The following is a 23,616-nucleotide window of genomic DNA, read 5'->3' on the forward strand; positions in this document are numbered from 1 at the left end:
TCTCACCTGAAGAAGTTTGCGCTTTATATAATTTATGTCATCTTTCAACCAGATTTTAGAAATAGCTGAACAGAAAAGGTATTTATTCATTATGTTATTGTTAACATTAGCAACTTCAATGGTCTGAAGCTTTGTCAAGTCACATAACAGAAAAAAACTATAAATACGTTTACAGATGTCTGAGAATCCTGTTGAATTCTTTCTGGATAAAAGAATCATAGAATCATAGGGGTTCAGCGGTCACAGCTGTGTCCCCTCCCAGCTTCTTGTACCCCCAGCCTGCTAGTTGGTGGGATGGGGTGAGAAGATGAAAAGTCCTTGACTTAGTGTAAACACTTATGTATAAAAGAAAAAAGCTACCTTACTGTAATAAGTATAATGCAGTATATTTGTCAGTTGGAATAATCAAAATCTAGTCAATTGCCTTAAGCTCACTTCTCTACTTTATTAGATTTGTGCAAAACAAAACAGTAACAAAAAAACAAACCAACAAAACAAAAACAAACAAAATGAAACAAAAAAAAAGATAATAAACAAAAAAGCCCCCAAACCCAAAGCCACAGCATAAGGACAACTGATTTTATAACTCTATGGAATGAAGTTGTTTTGCCTCTGACAAATCTGAATCCATTTTATTCTTCCTTTGTAATAATGGTACAGAGAAAGAGGACTGGAACTACAGATATCCTCCAACAACTACCATGTTATATGCTTATATCAAAAAGCACAAACTCCACTGCAATACCCAGAGCTGGAGCAGCAGAAGACAGTCAAATGGCAATAAAAAAATTACAGGGACAATTCTTATGACTACCCAAGGTAGATGACTTGAGAAATCAGAGCATGTGTATACTTGGAAGAAAAGCCACGTTTCTCAAGTCATATGGTGTCTTACCAATGTCCATCAAATTTTGTACAGTGAATTCATTCAACAGTGACATTTTCTTTCACTGTGACATTTTGTACACGTGAAAACAATTACTTCACTACTGCCACGATATGTTTCTTCCTCTCTGACACAAGTGGCACAGATCCTGGTTTGCTGTGCTTACGACGATTCAGTTCCCTAGAAACAAACAAACAGAAAAAAGTTCAGTGTTCAGCACAATGATTTAACCAATACCAGCTTCCTCCTTAAGCCACCAGTGGAAATCTCCTACAATTAAAAAAAAGACATTAAGAGCTGCTCTGCTTTTACTAAAAGCCACCTACTTCATCCGGTAAGAAGATGGACTGTCCCTTTGAAAAATAATTTTAAAATTGGCTAACTTAGTAAAGTTTCAAATCAAGGCTTTTCTTGGGAGCTCAGCTTACTTGATTTTCATGTCAATCTTTGCTGCTCAAGTTCATAGAGGCTTTCAGCTGAGAAAAATAACTAAAACCCACCACTTCTCCATTTTACTGTTAATTCAATGGCTACAGCAAAGCATGCCACCTTCTGCTCCTAGAAATTCCAATATGGCAACAATCCAGCCGACTAATAACACTTACCCTAGAGTCTGCCATGAAAAAAAACAAACATACCCACCAAAAAAAAGCATCAAAACAAAACAGAAAAACCCCTCCACACAGCCAAACCAGTCCTTTCTTGCAATGTTGCATCATGCCATGCTTAACAGAACACTGCAGTTCCTTCCAGTACAGTATTTGCTCCTGTTTTTTCACTATACTTTTGGGAAGCAGCCAGTCCCCACTGACACAGGCACCTGTCTGCATTTTCCTTATAATCAAAGGTTAATCAATCCAGTACAATTGTATGATCGCTTATTCAGATGTTAAAAGTAGCTCAAACTTGTTCCTCCTACACACTGTAGCTCTGCGTAGCACACTACAGCACTGCAGTGGTGCATTTTCTGAAGACAGAGAAAACAAAGCCAGAAGAGGAAGACATACTTTCGCCGACGAGCTTCTCTCATGATACGCTGCTCCTTGATTTGACAAAATATACTTTTAGGCAAGTGACGGTGTTGAGCAATGCGCCTGATCTTTGGGTGATACTGGAACTTCTCCTTCAGCTTCTGATTGTAATTCATAGCTGCCTTCTCTCGTGGTGCAAGCTGTGGGGAAAACGCCACAAACAAGCGTTATAAAAGAACAGGGCTATAACTGTCCTGCTTTTATCTACAAACCAAAATTCTAACTTTTAACTCAGATGGCTTCCTTCTGGCGAATGGCTGGAACCACAGGAATTTCAGAATTAAGGTAGGTAAGTATTAAAACCCTACAATTCCAACAATACCCCAATGATCAAACACAAAACATTATCAAAGTTCAGAGAAGTAGCTGAATTTGCTCCCTGAAAACCAGATTTTAACATCCTTTAGAGAAAGAAGAGAACAGAAATAGCTGACAGTAAAACCTCTTTGATCAGTCTGCCTGCTTTCCTAACCTCTGATGATGATCAACTTCCACTGCGAAACAAAGATATGCAGGCATTTTAATGACAGCCAGTATAAGTACAAATGCTATAAATTAACTGTCTTCATGAACAGCTTTGCAGACAGCTCTTTAGGTGGCCTAAATCTTACCCAGTGCCTTGATCCATTAGAAAGCACAGTGCACATATTACATTTCAAATATTAGCTTGACTATATGGCACACAGGGAGTTCCAGCTGTCATCGTGCAGCTAAAAATCTTAGTATCACAAACACATGAAATACAGGTAAGCTAGAATAACCACAAAAGACTTAATTTTATTCATGTTTAAAATTATGTCTGAACAACCATTAACACTGAAAGTGAGAAATGCCTTTTGCTGAGAGGTAACCTACAGAGGGTATTTATTTGTTTTCTAGAAGCAGGCAGTTTCCTTTGGTCATAACGCACATTCATCAAAAGGATAAAAAATATACTGTGTGTGCTGTGTTTCTGTTTAAAGCATGCACTGCTTCACATGAAGCATCAATCCCTACATATTTTAGATTTTCTCAGATCTGTCAGAATTCCAGTTGCATTTCACACTAGTGAGCTTTCACATAAACAGAAAGTCTGTTAATATGAAATATTAACAGATGATAATCTTATTTTCTTCCTTCTACCCTCCTGCCCAAAACAAGCTCTATAAATCCAATATTTCAGACATCTTAAAACACTTCATACTTTCAAACAAGCAGTAGCACAAGTCTTTTGCCCTCCCACATTTATTTAATCCATTGCTACCTTCATCTAAAGTACTAAAAGCAAAGCAGTATTTCAGATAGCTATTATTTATTCAGCTTTGGAAATTACTCAGTTTCACTAATTTCTTTGTTTCTCAGGAAAAACAGAACCTGAGTTTCAAATGCTAACAAAAAAAAAAAAAAACAAAAAAAAAGTGACAAAATCAACTTTATTGCACACACACAAGTTTGGAAATGACATTATTACCATTATTATGAAATATGCTTTTTTCCCTTTTTAAATCAGCAACTGGCTATTTCTTCTCCACTTTGGAATAGAAGTAACTTCTGTTAGAATATCTCATGAATTATGAAAGAATAAGTATCATACTCAGATAGTATCTGCTCTGAAATACCATTAATGGTCTGAAAGCAAGTATTAATAAAACACAGCAAAGGAGTTTCTCCTTTGAGACAATAAAGAACCCAGGTACCAGATGCAAAGCTGCTCATCACTCAGAAAATTCTTAGGCATCAGAAATACATAATGCTCTTAACCTCTGCTTCTCCACACTCTCTTATTAATAAAACCAAAACTCTTTACTTACATTTATCAATACCTCTCAAATGGCAAGTGAATAAATTTTATAATCTTAACCCACTAAAACTACACACCTCTCTGTCCTTTACTGAAATGCCTTACAGTGAGCCAACCTAAATAGCTGGTTCGCTCTCAATAAATCTGAAGTGTTCCCACTCTGCAGAAAACTGCCAACATAATCCAAATTAGAGAGCTTTTACTTAAATTAAATGCAATGGTTTTCCTTTAATTTAAGAAGGGCAAATTGCTGATTTAATGTAATCTTGATGATTCTACAGACAAGAGGTGAATCTGTAAATTAAAGATATATCCAGGATATCTTATTTTAGAAATTAATATAGATCAAGGTAGCTCCATTTTGAGTCTGATTCAATTTTTATGTGTAATGTATAGAAAGTATAGGTACATAGAAGACCACGTAGCCGGTGACTTACCGTCCAGCCACCAAACGCCAACACCCCATATAGCAGACGGTGCTAAGTACACCTTCATCATGATGGTAAGAGAAAACTCTGCAGTAATGACAAGTTTCTGTCTATTTATGAGAGATGGCAGATAGCTAAGAGAGCAGACTGCAATAGCACACTGAATTCCAACTTCTCTCTTGCAAGTCATTTTACAAAGGTCAATGTAAACAGCTGAAGAGAACAGTGTTACTTTTCATTCTGGTGTGAGCTGGAGAAGATGCCATAAACAGAGTATGATTTAGCAGGATTAAAGACTTTGTTTAAAGGGACTAGAACCCTCTATAATATAATAAATTAGGATTTATATGACATCATGTGTGGAAGACTTGCTCAAAGATGACATATGACCCTTTTTTCATACGTTCCAAAATTGAATGTGCAACTTCCTTCCTTTGTGAGGGAAACAAATATTATGCAGCAAAAAGACAGCTGATTTGTGCCATTACCACAATAGTACTTCACAGCAAAGAACTAGAATGAAAAAGCTATAAAATGCAACTAAGCTGTCAGCAATGGGAGAATGCGTCCTCAAGTAAAATGCCTGTGTCTCGTTCCTCCCTCCTGGTGCTAACGGCTGGTTATTTTTCCTATCTAAGCAGGAAGGTAAGCCTTTTTCCAGAGCCCTAATTGAAGAGCTTTTCTTTTAACCCATCTTTAACAATTTTTTTTTCTTTTTAAAGAGGATTGTATTTGTATTGTGCTGCATTTAAAACTCCACACTATTCAACTCCTGTAATTCAGCATGAGAATAGAAAAATGGGTGTTTATCTATCCTGTCCAGGTTGCCTTTCTAGGTTAGGGCAGACAGAGCACAGATACAACATATTTTCAGAATGCAAATGTATCCCAGCAGTTTTCTACACCATATCGTGTCTTTATTTAATTCTTTCCATTGCTCTGTTTAAAGCACCTGCCTAAATTTATTGACATCAAGTTTATTTCTCATTATTTTCTTGGACCAAAAACTTACAGCTTCTTCACATCTAAAGAGATGACAAAAAAAAAGAAAAATAATGTAGATGTTAAGGGCACAAAGTCATAGTTCAAGGGATGACGTTACATGAGCATTGAATCACAAACCCCAAATCACTATGAAAAGAATGCCATGTCACACAATATCTGGTACTGCTGGTTATCAGCCTTATCTCACAAAATGGAACTGGATACTGGAAACAGGCTGAAAGGATATACAATTACTTGCACAGTTTTGATGCACTCCTGGTAATGCACTTCACTAGATCAAAACCAAGACTTATTACTGCACTTTCCCCTATCTTTTTCAGTCCTTACTCAAAAGCTGTTATTTCCGCATCTCACAAGAAAGTGGCAAACCTAAGCTCCACTCTCACTAGTTTTACACTTACTGATATACAAATCATTCCAAGCAGAAAGTTTTCTTCTTCTTCAGTTGCCCAGTGCTGTGTTCTAATTCCTAACTACTTTGGAAATGTAAGAGCCAAATTTTGCAGCTGTTACTCACAGAAGTAATGTTACTAAGTATTTACACTTAGCAGATGTAGATCTTTTTATGTGTCAATAGACTGAACAACAGTACAGCTTACTGAATTTTTACTGATGGTTTATTGCTTTCACTACAATTCGGAAAACCCAATCTATCTCTTTATTTATATTATTAATTCTACTCTGCTAACTGAAATCTATACTGCTGCTTTTCCAGCTTTTTCACTCAGAAAAGGCTATGTGTTCCTCTTTTTTTAAAAGACCAAAGTATTTATCTTTTCAGAAATCTTAAACCTCTCCAAGAGCAAAGGTACAAAAGCCTCAAACATACTTAACATTGTATTTTATGGTTTGAACTGTCTGGAGTATCTTAAAAACCTTGTTTAATTTAGTCTTTTGCTTCTGGACATGCAGAGCCAGATATTTACCGCTTTAAAAATAACACCTGTTTAAGTCCTATGTAATAACAATTATTTATGTTTTTATCAACTTCTGTTAAAGAGACAAGAAATGTTGTGAATTATTTTAAAGCAACTTCTGCAGTACCTCCAACAGAGAGATTTGGGTTCTGCTGCCCCTCTGTAAAACCCATGCAGACTTAATTGTCAGTGGAGTGAAGACACAGAATGCCTCTGGCTCCTCCAGAGACTTTTATTCTTACTCTAATGTTTCACTGATTTTTAATGAGTGCGATGCCAAATACATAAAAAACCAAAAGAAACATGCATGTCAAAACTGATGACTGCTAGCTAGGGTAGCCATGATTCAGAAAGTACAACCTTCCAACTGTATAAATGTTCCTCAGTCGCAACCTAAGTATGTATTTACTGTAACTTCCTTGGAACCCAGCAATACTAAAACCAAGTCAGACTAAGTACTTAGCAAAGAAAAAAAATGTTAAGAGTACCATTTTTCTTTTTCTATCAGGATACTGGTTTCCATCCACCCCCACCCCCAAAATATCCATCTTAAAATACAACATATTACAAGATGCTAGCATTATAACAGAAATCCAGTGACCTTTGGATGAGTCATTCAATCAAATGGTCTCAGCAAAGAAAAACAGCAGACTAAGCAACTAAGCATTTAAGACATTCTGACACTTCCGACAGAATTACCGAATGTTCAGCCCTGAATATGCAAAATGTTAAAAAAATAGCCCCAGACAAGCGAAGTGGACATTTATAAAATGAGCAAGCATATGTCTATGAAGATAAGAACACCCATCCTAAAAAAGAAGGTGCAGGTAGTGCAGGTAAAGAAAATCAGTGGAACCTGATAAATAGCTGTTAATAGTTCTGACATTAAGAATCACAGGAACTATCAAGTTGGGTGGCGCAAGGATTGGCACAGTTGCCTGAATCCAAGCAACATATCTAAGGTATATCCAAGAATGTCATAAGGCATAAAGATTCCACTCTTAAGTCCTACTAGCAACAATTACTCTCTAAATACCTGAAAAACAAAATTTCATAGTCCTTAAAAAAAAAAAAGATTAACAACAGCTATTGCATCCTGGATGTTTAATTATTCTCGTCATTTCGATATTAAGTAAATATCAGTTTAAATCTATATGAAGTTTAGATCATTATTCAATCCCATAAATGTCTGACTCAAGCACTATATGGGAAAATCATAGAATGGTTTGGGTTGGAAGGGACCTTACAAATCATCTAGTTCCAACACCCCTGCCATGGGATCCCACAAATCAATTCAGAACAGAAAAAAAATGATAGCATCCTCAACAAAAAGAGTTATTTCATTATTCCATTATAGAAATTAAATTTGAATAGTAGCCTGTAACCACAAATATTGTACAGGCTACAAAGTTGTCAGGGCTTTTATCTATAGCTCTGTTGCAGAGACGAGAGACCTATGGTGGGCCATGGCTAAAAATACACATTTGTTTATCTGTGCTACTCCATAACCAGTGCTGCACAGTACACGACAGTCCATGAATTACTCCTTTCCTCATCATAGCCCTAAGTACTCCTACCACTGCCATACCACACTTGCCACCTCTCCCAGCTCCACTCCACTTCCCTCCTATACAGAGACTATAATTTGATGGAGCTTCAGGTAACCACAAGCAGCCCTAGACATAACTATGCAATAGATCCATCCCTACAACATTCTTCCTTGAATTACAGCTCCCTATTCCTCCTCTACGATGTTTCATAAGATCAAGAAGAAATTTCCTCAAGCATTATCTGACAGCTATGCTGATGAGCTCAGAAAAAGCAACATAAGCAACTCCAAAATATCATAACAATACAAAGCTACGTAAGGGGATTATTGCAGTAGACAAAGTGTCAAATTCGTTCACGAAAGTCATTCAGTGCTTTAACACAACTGTGTAGACGGATATATGCAAGTGGTAACTATAATAGAACATTTTGGCTTTGTCTATACATAAACATACATATAAAAATTTGAACAAGTATAGCTGTAAAGACTTGTATCTAATTAGACTGATATCTGTTTCTAGGAACACTTCAAACTGACTTCAATTAAAGGGATTTCAAGCTCCACACTACTTTACCCACTTTGTGTCTGAGAGTAATACAGGTTAAGCACAATTTCAGTTACGCATTGATGCAAATAAACTATTTTTACAGGGCATATGTTTATCATGGTATGAACTGCACATGAACCAATCCCGTGCCAGCCAAACTTTTTGGAAGCAGTAACTCCAAACTTCAGTAGAATTACTTGTGTATGGCAAATGAGAAGTATTCCCTAGTGCAAAGAGATGATTTTTTACCTGGGTGCTACAGGTGAGAATTCATGTTTACTGAGAACTGATGACCTCTGTTAACATTAAAAAAGACCAAAAAACATGAAAGTGACCTCTCATAGCAATGAGGAATTTATTTTATTATGCAAGCTGCAGTAAATGCAATGAGCTGCAGTACATCAGTTTTCAAATTAAATACAAACATCAAATTAGTTTTACACTTTCCCTTTAGAAAGATTTTATTATTTGAATAGGCTAACCATTTGTAATAATGAAAAAAAAAAACCAAACGTCCTATCTTGTTATAACAAAAAGAAAAATGCAACTCTTACCACTCCCAGTTTTTCTGAAGCATTAGCTTTCCACAGACGAATATTCATCTCATCTGAGCCACACAGAATGTATTTGTTATCTGAAGTCCATTTTACTGTGATGACATGCTGCATTCGTTTTGTGTGATACACCTCCCTAGAGCAGAGACACATTTTCAAGTGATCACTGTTCTCACCAACATTTCTTTTCAAATAGCAGAAAGCATTCTGGTGAAGGCAACAGTAATTTTTTTACTTTTAGTTTCTAAATAATCTGACCTTTTAAAACACTGCTGATCTTAAATCTATCTAGAGAGATTCAAATAAAGTGTGATGGTTTGACTGATAAAGGACCCCCTAGGATAAGATACTTTTAGGATCAGATCTTCCATTTAGAGACTTTTCTCTGTTCCGTGGGATTAATTTTAACTTTGCAATTATGAAAAAGCCCAGCTTCTAAAGAATTTTAAGTGTCCCAGAAACCCTAGTCAGCTTATACGAGGCTCAGTTCTTCATATGTAAGGCTTTTGCTCACTAGATTTATGGCCATCGCACAGAGAAGGGGGAACAGTGTGGACAAGGAAGAAAATTCCTTCCACAGGCCTTGGCAGCAATTTGCTATAATGCAGGATAAGGCCTTCAGCTATGGTATTATGGGGTCTGCAAACTTCCCCTCAATGATGTGCTTTAACGTTGCAGATCATCAGTTTTGTGAATATTACTGTTCCACAGAGAGGAAAATTTGTAGAACATGGAAGCTGCTAACCATGGTGTAAACCAAACACACAAAAAACCTGCAATACCTCATTACACTTAAATTCCTATTGCAAGACAGGAAGAATGAAAGCTACCTGTATATTAGACATAAAGGAAAACATAAACAGTCCCTCTCAATCTTTAATGAAGTATAGGAGTACACAGCTATGTTGAATAATGCATACATACTTGCAATAAATATATACTTCTTCCCTAATCGCTATTGCAACATTACCACCCCTCAAACCACATAAACTTGACTTAGGAGCAACTCGGGGGGATGGATGGACGACACGGACGGACACTGGGGGACAAAGGGGCAAAGTTGGAGAGAGGAAGGCAACTAGAAGTAAAATAAAGTTATGAAGAAAAAAAAAAAGAAAGAACTGACAACAGAGAATAATGAAGGCAGGTTTATGAAGAACAAATGATACCAGGCAGATCTGATAACTGGCTTCAATTTTCATCAAACTGGAGGGAAAAAAAAAAAAAAAGGAAAAAAGACACAGTAGATCCAATCTGAACTTCAACAAAATATTTAATACACTGCCTTATGAAATATTACATGAAAAACTAATTCAAAGTGAACTGTATTCAAAGCATCATCACATGACAATGTGACAAAGCCCAGTTAACAAAATATGAACAAAGGGTAATAAGTGTGATCTGTTTCAATACAAGTGTCTCAAACTGGTCTTCAGGATCATACAACAATGCTTTTCATGTAACACTTTCAGCAATCATCCATATAGGATGAAGACAGCCCCTAGAAAGCCAAATGCTAGAATGATGTACACCACTGTGAACTTCAAGTGGTGACAGATACCCTACAAAGTGACCTAAAAATATTAAAGATATAGAGCGAGGGAAATAAAATGGGCTTCATCTTGGTGAAACACAAATGAGCACACCCAACAACAGTAGCTCTCTGTAATGTCAATTCAAAACTGCCTAAGTACTGCTATCCGTTAAGTAGAAGTTCTACTCTAATACATACTCCACAATTATGACACCAAGCTGTGTGGTTCGGTTGATACCCTGGCGGGAAGGAATGCCATTCAGAGGGACCTTGACACACTTGTGAGGTGGGCTGATGCCAACCTCATGAAGTTTAACTATGCCAAGTGCAAGGTCCTATACCTGGGTCAGAGCAATCCCAGGCACAGCTACAGGTTGGGCAGAGAAGAGATTCAGAGCAGCCCTGCAGAGAAGGACTTGGGGGTTTTGGTCGATGAGAAAATGAACAGGAGCTGGCTTCAGTGTGAGCTCACAGCCCAGAAAGCCAACCGTATCCAGGGCTGCATCAAAAGGAGCGTGACGAGCAGGTCAAAGGAGGTGATCCTGCCCCTCTACTCTGCTCTCGTGAGATCTCACTTGGAGTATTGTGTGCAGTTCTGGTGTCCTCAACATAAAAAGGACATGGAGCTGTTAGGACAAGTCCAGAGAAGCCACGAGGATGATCAGGGGACTGGAGCACCTCCCGTATGAAGACGGGCTGAGAAAGTTGGGGCTGTTCAGCCTGGAGAAGAGAAGGCTGTGTGGAGAGCTCAAGGAGCAGCCTTCCAGTATCTGAAGGGGGCCTACAGGGATGCTGGGGAGACTCTTCACTAGGGACTGTAGTGATAGGACAAGGGGTAATGGGTTAAAACCTAAACAAGGGAAGTTTAGATTGGATATGAGGAAATCCTTTCCTGTTAGGTTGGTGAGGCACTGGAATGGGTTGTCCAGGGAGGTTGTGAATGCTCCATCGCTGGCAAGTGTTCAAGACCAGGTTGGATGAAGCCTTGGGTGAGATGGTTTAGTGTGAGGTGTCCCTGCCCATGGCAGGGGAGTTGGAACTTGATGATCTTAAGGCCCTTTCCAATCCTAACTATTCTGTGATTCTATGATTCTATGAATTATCTGTCAACTACATGACCCATCAATCACAAGTTATATACAGAGTAATAATTCAATGTTGACAGGAAGTGAATGCCCCAAAGAAGATGTTAATGTACTAATTAAGAATTTTGAGGGCTAGGGAAGAAGGTTACTGGAATGAATAACACAAGAGAGAAAGGTGTAAAATCGCTACTCACCTGCTGTGACCTTTGTCTACAGGAAAAATGCGGATAGACTTATCAAAGCTGGCAGAGACAAATTCCTTCCCAGTGGGTGAATAATCCACATCAAGAACAGCAGATACGTGATCCATATGCACCGTCACAGGTGATTCAAGAAAGCGCATATCAAAAGTATATAAGCTTTAAAAAAAATTCACCAACAGCATTTTCAATATCAGATTAGCTGTTCACATGAATAGTACTGTTCAAAAGTAAAAAATTGCTGCGAGACATTGAAAGGGTAATGTCCTGGGTTCAGCAGTAGCAGTCATTTTTCCCCTTCTTGGTAGCTGGTGCAGTGCAATGTTTTGACTTTCAGCTCGGGAACGGAGCTGATAACAAGCGATGTTTTGGTTTGGCCAAGGACTTTGTGAGCCTCATGCTCTGCCAGGGAGGAGGGGAAGCCGGGAGGAAGCAGAGACAGGACACCTGACCCAAACTGACCAAAGAAGTATTCCATACCACAGCACGTCATGCCCAGGATGTAACTGGGAGTTAGCCGGAAGGGCTGGGAGACTGAGGGGTTGGAGGAGGTATCGGTCGGAGCTTGGTCGGGCTGGGGGGGCGAGTTATCGGTTGGCTGGTGGTGAGATGATGTATTCTCTTCCCTTGTTATTTCCTTTATCATTATTATCATTGGTGGTAGCAGCAGTGATTTGTGTTATACCTTAGTTACTAAACTGTTCTTATCTCAACCCGTGGGAGTTGCATTCTTTTCGATTCTCCTCTCCGTCCCTCCGGGAGCAGGGGGAGGGCAAGAAAGGGGGGGAAGTGAGTGAACGAATTACCTGACTGGGTTTAAACCACGACAGTTCTTTTTTGGCGCCCAACGTGGGGCACGAAGGGTTGAGATAACAACAGATTTGACTGGATTAATAGTCACTCGTCACAATGCTGATTTATTGGGTCTCAGAGTTGTTTTGCTTGATCTCACAGCTTCAGAATGTTGTAACTTACGTAGAGCCGGTATTTGCTGTGTTAGTGTTTATCAAGTATGGGGCTTGGGCTAAGGTTCTTGTCTCACTGTGCTTTATGGCAATGGCTTGTAATACGGGCGGGCTCCAGCAGCAGGGCGGGACGGACGTGGCCGTGGACTTGTACCTGGCCGTCTGGCTGCTCCTCACCGCCCTGGCCCTCACCCTACTCTCCATCTTCGTGAGGCTGCGGGGAGCCGAGGGGGAGCGGCCCCGGGAGCCGGCGGCAGCCGAACCGGCCCGGGAGAGCGGCCCCGGGCACCAAGCGGCGGCGGGAGCGGGGCCGGAGGCCGCGAGGGGACGGCTGCCGGTGGAGGAGGTCGGGGCGGTCGAGGAGAGGAAGGAAGCGGCTACCGAGCAGCGGGAGAAGGCGGCGGAGGAGCCGAGCCCCGCGGCCGAGCCCAGCCCCGTGGAGGAGCCGAGCCCCGCGGCCGACCCCAGCCCCGCGACGGCCGAGAGCATTCCCCGGAAGCCGCCCGCCGAGCCCCAGGAGGATGCAGGAGACCACGCAGCATTTCCCAGCAAGGCAGAGGAGGAAGAGCTGGACTCAGGAAAAGAGAAGCTGGCGGTGGGAGAGCCGGCAAGCACAGCAGCTACACCAGCCCCAGTGACAAGTACAGCAGCTACACCAGCCCCAGTGACAAGTACAGCAGCATCGTTTGAGAGTTCTGGAGGTTTTGAATGGCCTTTGAGTATCCTTGGGACCTGCCTGCTGATTGTGATGGGGATCAGCATGTTGACACACACACAGACTGTGTTCTACCCACAACCATTTTGTCTGATCTCAAAAGTTAAGCAGAGTGAGGTTTGGGTCTTGTCTGGGGTTAGACGACAATACAGGGGGACCAAGAGGTTTTCCCCAAGGCTGCACAGCCAGGAGTGGCAGGGTGTGTGTGACAGTATGGGCAACTATGTAGTCCACTGGGCCCCTCCAGTGCTTTGGAAGCGTCGGAGATGGAAGGCAGCTGTATGGAGTCCCCAGCAACAAGCTGCAGAAACTGCTTAAGGGGACAGTGAATTATTTTGAGCCTGGTGGGCCCAATGCACTTCAGGCCAGCAGAGCAGAGATGCAACATAGATATGGACTCATGATCGAGGGGTGGACTTAGCAATGGACACTATTGCCCAGGTTATTCACGAGTGTGAACACTGCACACAGTCTCTCCTGCTCTGGAAGACTGTTACAAGAGATGGAGCCTGACATCATGGACCAGATGGACTCAGCAGCTTTATAGGGACTGGTCCATGCACTAAGATAAGAGTGCACTGAGATAAGAGTGACGGTATATTGAAAATGTGGGATCTGAGCATGACGTGAATGGTATGGAATAAGGGGTGGATAATGTCCTGGGTTCAGCAGTAGCAGTCATTTTTCCCCTTCTTGGTAGCTGGTGCAGTGCAATGTTTTGACTTTCAGCTCGGGAACGGAGCTGATAACAAGCGATGTTTTGGTTTGGCCAAGGACTTTGTGAGCCTCATGCTCTGCCAGGGAGGAGGGGAAGCCGGGAGGAAGCAGAGACAGGACACCTGACCCAAACTGACCAAAGAAGTATTCCATACCACAGCACGTCATGCCCAGGATGTAACTGGGAGTTAGCCGGAAGGGCTGGGAGACTGAGGGGTTGGAGGAGGTATCGGTCGGAGCTTGGTCGGGCTGGGGGGGCGAGTTATCGGTTGGCTGGTGGTGAGATGATGTATTCTCTTCCCTTGTTATTTCCTTTATCATTATTATCATTGGTGGTAGCAGCAGTGATTTGTGTTATACCTTAGTTACTAAACTGTTCTTATCTCAACCCGTGGGAGTTGCATTCTTTTCGATTCTCCTCTCCGTCCCTCCGGGAGCAGGGGGAGGGCAAGAAAGGGGGGGAAGTGAGTGAACGAATTACCTGACTGGGTTTAAACCACGACAGGTAAGTATTGCAGATTCTGGAACCGGCTCACAAAAGTTTGGGTTTTAGTTTCGGGCTGGTTTATTTTTTTTTAAGAAATGTTCTCATCAAAATAGCTGATAAGTACAATATATCAAGCTTTACAAGAGCTGTCAAGAAAATAAACACTTATATTTCCTTAGACTGGTCTAACAGTACTTATTTTCCAGGTCCCATTGCAAGTTACACTTGCACTGGTTCAGCTGCTTTTTTCTCCCCAGATACTGAAATACAGAGAAAGAAGCAGTCTACTACCAACTCTTTTTTTTTTTCTTTACATAACTGAGGCTATAATTCTCCAGATTATTACTTAAGTGATCCAAATTTAAAATTATTTTTTTAAATATTTATTTTAGCATGATGATAAATCATCACAATACAGACTAAAACCAACATGATCAGGATTATCACTGTCACACTTACTTGTAATCTTCATTTGCTGCAGTAAAAATGAATGCTTCCATAGGGTTCCAACACAGTGTATTTGTCCTCATGTTCAAGATAACCTGAAAGATGTTTACACATTACTACCTTGTTAGAGGCAGTAAAATACTTGCTATAGTTCAAAACGTCCTATACCACTGGAGACCACTACTTTACAGAATTGCACCAGAAGAATAGTGACATGACAGAGTATTTTCTTCTCATGTTAGAATTGGAACTCAAGAACTTCCTGTCCCTCATAACATGCTCACTTGTGCTACTACTAAATTCTCTGTAAGTAATTTTAAATGTGGTCAACACGTAAAATGGAACTTCTGAAAAATTTCACTTTTCCATCATATTTATAGGATCCTTTAGGTAAGTAATTTATAAATACACCTAATTAAATTCTTATCTCAAGAGACAGTCATTAATTGACAATACAAACCCGCACTTGCAAAGCTATTGCAACATTGTGATATCCTCCACTTACTACTGTCACTTCATTATCTTTGAAACTGCAGTTCATGAATTCTCCAGGACAGTCGCCATTCCTTGTTCAAGTGCCATGCAATGACGTAGAAGTTACCATGTTGTAATCTACTCACCATTATCACTGTGCTAGTAATTTAAAATAGTGTTCTGGGGTGTATCAGATCAGCGTCACTGCCAACAGTACGTAACATACTAGTAGGATACTGAGTGTATATTCACAAACTAGAATACTGTTCTTCAAGGAGAAAATTGTTAAAGATAGTTCTGGGGTTCCTAACTACTGAACTTGATCAAGGTTAATATGAATTACTGACTTCTTGTTTTAAATAAAGACATGACTTTCTATTAAAGAAAAATCTTCATGTCACTGGTAAATTCCACATATAAATACGATTTTGATTCCACTGCAAAGGATTTCTGAATGTTTTTACTGTGTGCACACAGAGGGGTTTACCTCCATGTAAAAGCAGAACACCTGTTCAAAAGCAGAGTAAGATTATCCAGTGGTAGAAAGGAAATACCTTAAAAGTTACTTTGTTTCCTTCTGGCAAGGAGGAGAAAAAAAATAATTAAAAAAAAAAAAAATCACACACAGACAGAATGCAATACAGGAACATGAAGTTCTTACTGTGAAACTGCTGTCAGGTCAGGCACTTTATCAAGAATTACAAGTCAGCCTGACAGCCCATTTGAATGCAGAAAAAGGCCCTAACTCCGTTTGGTTTAAATCCCAGCAACTCAGTTAAAAGACTCAATATTAGACAATGAAAACTCAGAGAACTCACAGTTCAGAGCTTCCCTTTCTCTACCACCATAGAATCAACTAGGTTGAAAAAGACTTTTAAGATCATTAAGTCCAACCATTACTCCAGGACTGCCAAGACCATCATTAAACCACTAACAGACTACTTTCATATTCAGTATGCTTATTAGTGCCATCAGCTTCTGTTAAAAAGATTACCTTCTTTAATGGAGTTGATTTTCTCATATCATATAGCACAATATTTCTGTCAGAAGCACAGCTCCCCAAAAGGTATGTCTAAAAAGCAAACAAACAAAACCAGTGTGTCTTCTAAACACTTATAAAATATGGGTAATAGCTTACACTAGATACCTAGCAGTTCCACAAAGCTGGTAGTGAAATAGTTCCTTTTTCAGTCAAGGAAATATACTCATCATTCTTTCTGTGCACCTAATTATTCAGCACAGTTTAAATAGCTGCCCCTGTAAGATTCAGAATCTACCCAGTCCTCTCTACTTCAAAATTAACAGGCAATTTCCTCATAAACACTTCATCTATGAACACAGCCCAGCAAAGAGATATACAGGAACTACTGTAGTAAATCAAATGCAATGGTTTTGCCACAGAGAAGGATGAGAGCTCCACAGCCACATAACCGCTACAAGGTATGGAGTCTGTATTGCTGTGGGCAAAATGGAGACCACCCTACTTTTCTTCCTCCTCTCTCCCTCTAACAGAGACAAAAGATAAAAAGATGAAACGACATGTTACTACATTCCAAAACAATATAGCCATAAAAAAAAAGTATACACCCCCTAAATATTACATTAAAAGATATATAAAAATCTAAATTTGGAAAAGGCTGTCAAAGATGGTTGTAACAGAGTTTAGATCTTACACTGATCAAGAAAAATACTAATTTCCAACATATAACAGAAACATTACCTCAATGGGATTGAATTTTACACTACTTATGCTATCAAAACCCCATGTCAGAGAGCACATGGGACTTGTCCTTTGCTCATCCCAAATGTCCACTTGCTGGCCACAGGTGGCAAAAACAGCTTCCTTCCAGTGGTGATCAATTCCTGTATACACTGTCTTTAAAAGACAAAAGTAATTGTACACTTACATATGCAAGTATGTTCTTTTATACAAAAAAGATCAAATCATCACATATCAAGTCTGCCTGGTTTTATTCATTTATATTACTGAAAACCAAGTCACCACTGCTACCAGATATACTCTTGCTCAAAAGACTAGCTTTCTTTGTACTCACTTAATATGCATGCATGCAATTCTTGTTAATTTAAATGCAGTCAGCACTAGAAGCCCATTTACAAAGACCTGGTTGACTTTAAAGCAAATGGAAATTCTAAGGGTACTATAAACTTTCAATGGGACCTGAACAGATTCCACAGATGTTACAATAATTGAAGAGTTTCAAACTATTTACAACAAGCATTTAATATTCTTAAAATAAGTGTATAATAAAGAGTGCTGAAGTACATATTTTTAATCTGGTTTTGTCAAAAAAGAAAGATATAAAGTTGAAATTTTGTATCGAATGGCTGCAAGGTATTGCCACGAAAACAAACCTATGTAATGCAGACTAAGCACTGACAACAGGTCTGAAGAGGAGATTCAGAAAGATCTGACCAATTCACATGAAAGGGATGGCTAGCAGAGACTGAGCTAAGCACTCTCTGATGGCATTTGAGATATTCTTTTCTGCTTATATGTAAAATAAATGTAATAGAAACTTTAAAAGTGCCTTTATAGAATTTCATGCCATCATCTTACAACTCATTATGATAACAGGTGATACCAAACTCTCTCCTCAAAAAGCTAGATAAGAATTGGTTCAAACAATTCAAAAGAAGAGATGGGGGGGCAATATAATCAGAACTTCAGTTTACTACCTTTCCAAGAATTGTATGAATAGGCTCCTCTTCTCCATATTCTGGGCTCTCCATTTTCCACTGCTTCACTGTTTTGTCATCGCCAACCTGGAAACATTGCAGAAAGCATGTACATTTTTACATATTGTTTATTTTATAATATGTATTTTGCAATTAAGTACAGGCAGTCTTTCAAAAGACAGTAATCTACGGTATACACAGAAGCACTCTCTCTTGCCCATTCACTGTTCCCTTTTATACCTCCAAGTTGAAGATTAGTTCTTGTTATACGATTTCCCTAGAAACTGAGAAGGCGCATGTACACCAGCTGGCTGAAATGAGGTTAACATTCTTCCTAGCAGCCCATACAGCTCTGTGCTTTGGATTTGTGGCTAAAACAGTGCTGATACAGCACTAATCATGGCTACTGCTGAACACTGCTTCCAGGGTGTCAAGGCATTTCCTTCCCTCAGTCTGTCAGCCATTATCACTGCCTCACCATCAAGAAATAGGCTAGGTGTGGCTAACAGACTGGGAGGGGACGCAGATATGACAGCTAACCTAAAGCAGCCAAAGGAGTATTCCAGACCATGAACATCATGCTCAGCAATAAAAACTGGGGTAGTGGAAGAAGAAAGGGAGGTAGGGGCTGGCTTTCAAAGTGGCTGCTGTTCAGAGACTGTCTGCTTGTGAAACGGCGCCTTAAACTGCAAATTATCTTCTGGATGTCATTTTGATGAGCATGTAAACAATTAAAAGGCACTTTCCACCTCAGTTGTTCCAGTTGCCTCTTCCTAATGCCATGGAATGTCTTGCACTATGCCAGCATAAGTTTTTGCATGGCTGTGCAGTGACCTGGATCAGGCAAACTCGCCAAGTAAAAACGTTAGTTTTACAAGTTTAACTTCCTTTCCTGACAGCGCTGCTATTGTTCCTTCTTTCCCTCTCAACTTTCAAGCAGGGGGATTGTCAAAAGGGAATTCTAATTTGGAGTCACTTAGAATTTTTTGCTGCAACTTCCCTTACATCCTAACTTCTGTCCTCGTGATCCGATATATACTTCAGAAAAGATAAATATATAGTAGTGAAAATAGCTCTTCTATGCCCAGGTCAAAAGAAGCAAAACCTCAGGACACTCTAGTCTTCAAAAGCAATTCTTTTTATTGTATCATCTTGTAATTACTTTTAATGCAAACAGGAAGACATACTATTTCCAGATGTTTTACATGCAAGTGAATCATTGATATAAGTTAATAAAGTTTAATTAACCTGGGACCATCTTGACTCAATCAGCTTATCTTTAATCATAGCATACGTAAATGGTTACTTTTTTATGTCTTTCAATGAACATAATTTATGTCCTACTTTAATGACAGCTGCTTTACTCAAGACTTGATTATATGACCATCCATTAGCAATTTTCTGGTATTTATCCCTTCCATAGTCTTGAATAAGACCCATATCACAGCATCAACAAAAATTTCATGAAAAATGGAACTGTCAGGTTCTCAGAAAAATTTAATAAATATATTCATACAGTATTTAAATATATGGCAGAGAGTAAGTTGCTCACTGGAAACCAGATGGTGAAAAGGCACTCTGTACTGCCACACTGTACTAAGGAGACACATTATACTTACAGTAAAGAATGATGTACCACAGAAACGAGCACATATGCCTCGAACAAAGCCTTCATGGGCTTGTATAGTACGAATACACTGTCGTTTGGTCAGGTTCCAAATTTTAACCTGTTAAAAACAGAAAAATATTCTGTTGTTACTTATGTTTTCTGCAGCCCACAGTTGCAACTCACAATTCAAGTACAAGAGGTCACACATGTTGTCATGAAATGGCATGGCTGGCTTGGACACCAGAGTGATTTTATAGTGTTAAAACTGCCTAATTATTCCCTTCTTGAAAAAATAAAAAATAAAAAAATAAAAATTTACAAGTGCAGCTCTTTCCTTCTTATCCCCTCCAAAGCTCCACACTTGCGTATTTTTGTATTTCTTTCTGAAAAATAGCAGACATAATTTTAGCAAAGAATATCTCTTAAGAGAAGGGCACTTTGCAACTAACAGAGTGCTTCCAGTCCAGCAGCTGTGCTACCTTTTATACAGACGCCCACCTCCCACAGAGGTTTCTGTTTTAAAGCATTTGGGCCCATTTAAAAAATAGGAAGAAACGGAGGACAGTTTTTCTATTTGTATGTATTTATAGTACCCAGTACTTTACTCACTCTTATCAGTGGATAAGAAATCTGGCCAACATTTCACATAAATTTATTCTCCTCTTCTCTGAAAAGATTAATCTCCCTTACACTCCTGCATGACATACACACCTTCCATAAAAAGCACAAAGCAACCAGCTACCCAGAAGACACCTTTAAAATATACAAGTACTATGAAATGAACAATAGAAGCGTGAGAGAGGACAGAGAAGACAGAAGACAGGCAATTTCTCTCTGCAACTGACTCCATCTGAAGTGCCCTTGCTTGCTATTTGTAATATTTATGTAAAATAATCAAACACAGAATTAGCATTTTCTAGACAATATGATAAATTATTATTCCAAAAAATTTTTGGTTGTGTGCCCCTTTCCCCTTAGCTCATCTGACTTCATACAATCTTCTTAATCTGCAGCAGTTTAACTTCTCCAAGGAAAAGAGCATCACCTGGGCAGCAAAAAGCAGTCACTACGGACTGTAAATATTGACATACACTGCTCCATCGTGAGGAGATAGGTGTCACACCCTCTGCTCACAGGTGGAGAACTGAAAGCCGCTGCCTTTATGCACTGGTAGATTACAACCTACGGTTTGAGAAACACTTCCCCAAACTGGGTAAGCTGCACCTTCTGAGAGAAGATACGGTATCTTGCCAAACAAAGACACAAAAGGTAAGCATGGGGCATTTGGAAACAACAAAATTAAACAAAGGCACAAGAAAGGAAAAAAAAAATAAAGGAGGAAAGGTAACTTGCTTGCTGTTGTTTGTACTGCAGCTTACCTCTCCATCACAAGCTCCAGACAGCACTGTAGACAAACTCTTTGGATGTTTGGCCATGCAGTTAATTCCATCTCTGTGGCCATCAAGTGAGCCAAGAAAGGGTTTTGCAAACACACGTTCTAGCTTTGTTGCATTCAGAGCTCTTACGTACTCTCGTGGAACCTCAAAAGGGTGCAATGCAGGATCATAGTTTCTTGGAACTGCAGTAAAGTAATACACACATTAGAAACCCATGGTATGTAGTGTAATTCAAGGTAAGCTGAATTCAGAAGTTCTCTTCAATTTTCCTGCCATGGAGAATTTTCTGTCACACTGAGATTATTGCTGTTACTACCATTTTGAAACTGATCTGTGGGATCATTAGTATGATCGCTTCACAAGCTCTAAGTTAATGAAGCCTGAAACTGTTTTATGTCCTTTGCAAGGGAAGCTATGAATGTAAACAACAAACTGGAACCTGCAGATATCTTGCAACTATTATCAATAAAAGCCAAAAAAACCAGAACATCCAGCCACAAGGCAAAATAAATGAACCCCGTAACACCAACCTCCTACTGCTAAACTCCAACATACACAGTACACTAGGACACAACTACATGGAGACACACAAAGAGAGGCATCCTAGCGGTCTTCATGTTCGATCACCTGCAAGCCAGCCCTGGCTCTGAAATGAGGCTCATTAGTTTCATGAGCTTGATCCTCTGCTAATGCTATCTGGTTTCCCAGGCAGGAGTGTTTAGATGACACAAGCTTCGAGCAAGGGTCTCTCTGCATCTGCCTGCAAGGCACCTTATAATAAATAAAGACAGCACATTTTGACACTGCTTCTGGGTTTTGTCTCTTTCATTCTGTTTCATGCAAAAAGACTGAAAAATCAGCAGAGCAACTGACAACAGATTGCTCATTAAGAACTGATGCTTAGTCGAGTCTGCCAATTTCCAAAGACTATTTGATGCATATCAGAACCTCTAAAATCTCTGAAGAAAGAGACAAAAGTTGGGTATCACTTCTGCAACATGACAGAATTTAACAGCTTACATACAAATCCCACTTGGAAAACTACAATATATTCAGCTACCATCCCAGTGGGTAACTTCAATAGTGTTTTTCCATGTTATATATATATATATAACCACAATTAAATAACTAGAACAAATTATTTGAGATGCTGCTTTGCACCTACCTCTAACTGAATCTAATAATGAAGTGCGGGCAATTTAAAATAACACAGGTCTATTATCCTACCCAAACCAGTTTGATTTAGTGCATTAAATATGCCAAGTTTTAGTCCTGCTCTTTCTGACAAAGGGCCGTTTCACAAACTCTGTCATCAGGTAGAAGATAAACTTCAGTTCTATAATATTACAGAGGTGAAACTGCCACGACTGTGTAGGATAAGATCTGTGGAGGATGAGCAGGACAGAGTGTGGAAAGCCCTCATTCACCTCATTGTTCAGCCTGGAGAAGAGAAGGCTGCATGGAGACTTCATAGCAGCCTTCCAGTATCTGAAGGGGGCCTACAAATACGCCAAAGAGGGACTCTTCATCAGGGACTGTAGCAATTGCAGAAAGGGCAATAGGTTCAGACTTAAAACAGGGAAGAAACAGGTTAGATATAAGGAAGAAATTCTTCACCGTGAGAGTGGTGAAGCACTGGAACAGGTTGCCCAGGGAAGTTGTGGCTGCCCCATCCCTGACAGTATTCATAGGCCAAGCTGGACAGCCCTTTGAGCAACCTGGTCTAGTGGAAGATATCCCTACCCGTGGTAGGGAGGTTGCAACTGGATGAGCTTTAAGGTCCCTTCCAACCTGAACTATTCTATAATCTCAGCTACCAGGCTACAGCTGCTGCATCTAAAGTAAGTACAAAACCTATGCGATTTTTGCCAGGTTTAACGAGGGACACACAAGAAGCAGGACGAGATGTATCAGGAGAAAACCGGCAATAAGCGCATAAGACTGCTAAGGGTGGCCCAGGTAACGCTAAGAGCAACCTCAGCGTGCCGGAGCCGTGGCTACCCACCTCCCCCGACCCCGCGCTGTCGGCATTCCCAGGACGCGCTCTTGCCGCCCGTGCTCTCAGCCGGACCCCGCGGCACGGCGCGGCACGGCACGGCACGGCACCACCGCATGGAGCCCACACCCCGCCTCGCGCCCCAGGTCCCCGCCACCGCCTCACGGCCCCTCGCGCATGCGCACGGCCACCGTCACCGCCTCCGCCGCCGACCGGCCGATTCCGGCAGCGGCTGGAGTGAGGGGAGCCCGCACCCCGCCAGGGGCTGGCAGCTGCCTGGCACTCCCTCCCGGGGGCAGCTCAGCGGCAAAGGTGGGGCCGGCGGATGCCTGAGCGCCTTCCCTCTCTCCCCACGCCATGCCGGTTGGGCGGCAGGCGAGTAGGCCGAGCCCCGCTCCAGGAGCCGCGCCGCTCACCGCGCTGCAGATCCAGCTTCGTCTCACGGACGTAGTCGTCGGGGTTACGGCTCAGCACCTTAACCCTCATCCTGCCTGCGCGCACCGGGCCGCACTGCCGGTAACCAGCACCCCCCCCGTGCACACCCACGTGACCGGATGCGCCAGGCGAGCTGTTCTCGCGCGGCGCCGGAACCGGCT

The 23,616-nt window shown here is 40.7% G+C and overlaps 1 protein-coding gene across 1 annotated transcript; it reads right to left on the reverse strand.

Moving 5' to 3' along the window:
- Positions 1-425: 425 nt before the first annotated feature.
- DCAF13 (DDB1 and CUL4 associated factor 13) lies at positions 426-23,615 on the reverse strand. The gene is made up of 11 exons (XM_062627255.1): positions 23,437-23,615; positions 21,007-21,206; positions 19,638-19,745; positions 18,019-18,105; positions 17,042-17,197; positions 16,316-16,393; positions 14,860-14,942; positions 11,511-11,675; positions 8,698-8,833; positions 1,894-2,057; positions 426-1,066 (listed from the first exon to the last, which is right to left on the reverse strand). The coding sequence occupies exons 1-11, from the start codon at positions 23,504-23,506 to the stop codon at positions 979-981; spliced, it is 1,335 nt and encodes a 444-aa protein (XP_062483239.1). The 5' UTR covers positions 23,507-23,615; the 3' UTR covers positions 426-978.
- Between the last annotated feature and the right edge of the window lies 1 nt (position 23,616).

The sequence above is a fragment of the Pezoporus occidentalis genome, unplaced genomic scaffold (genome assembly GCF_034315485.1).
Source record: "Pezoporus occidentalis ecotype Australia unplaced genomic scaffold, CSIRO_AGI_Poc_V1 ctg3, whole genome shotgun sequence".
Classification (NCBI taxonomy): Eukaryota; Metazoa; Chordata; class Aves; order Psittaciformes; family Psittacidae; genus Pezoporus; species Pezoporus occidentalis.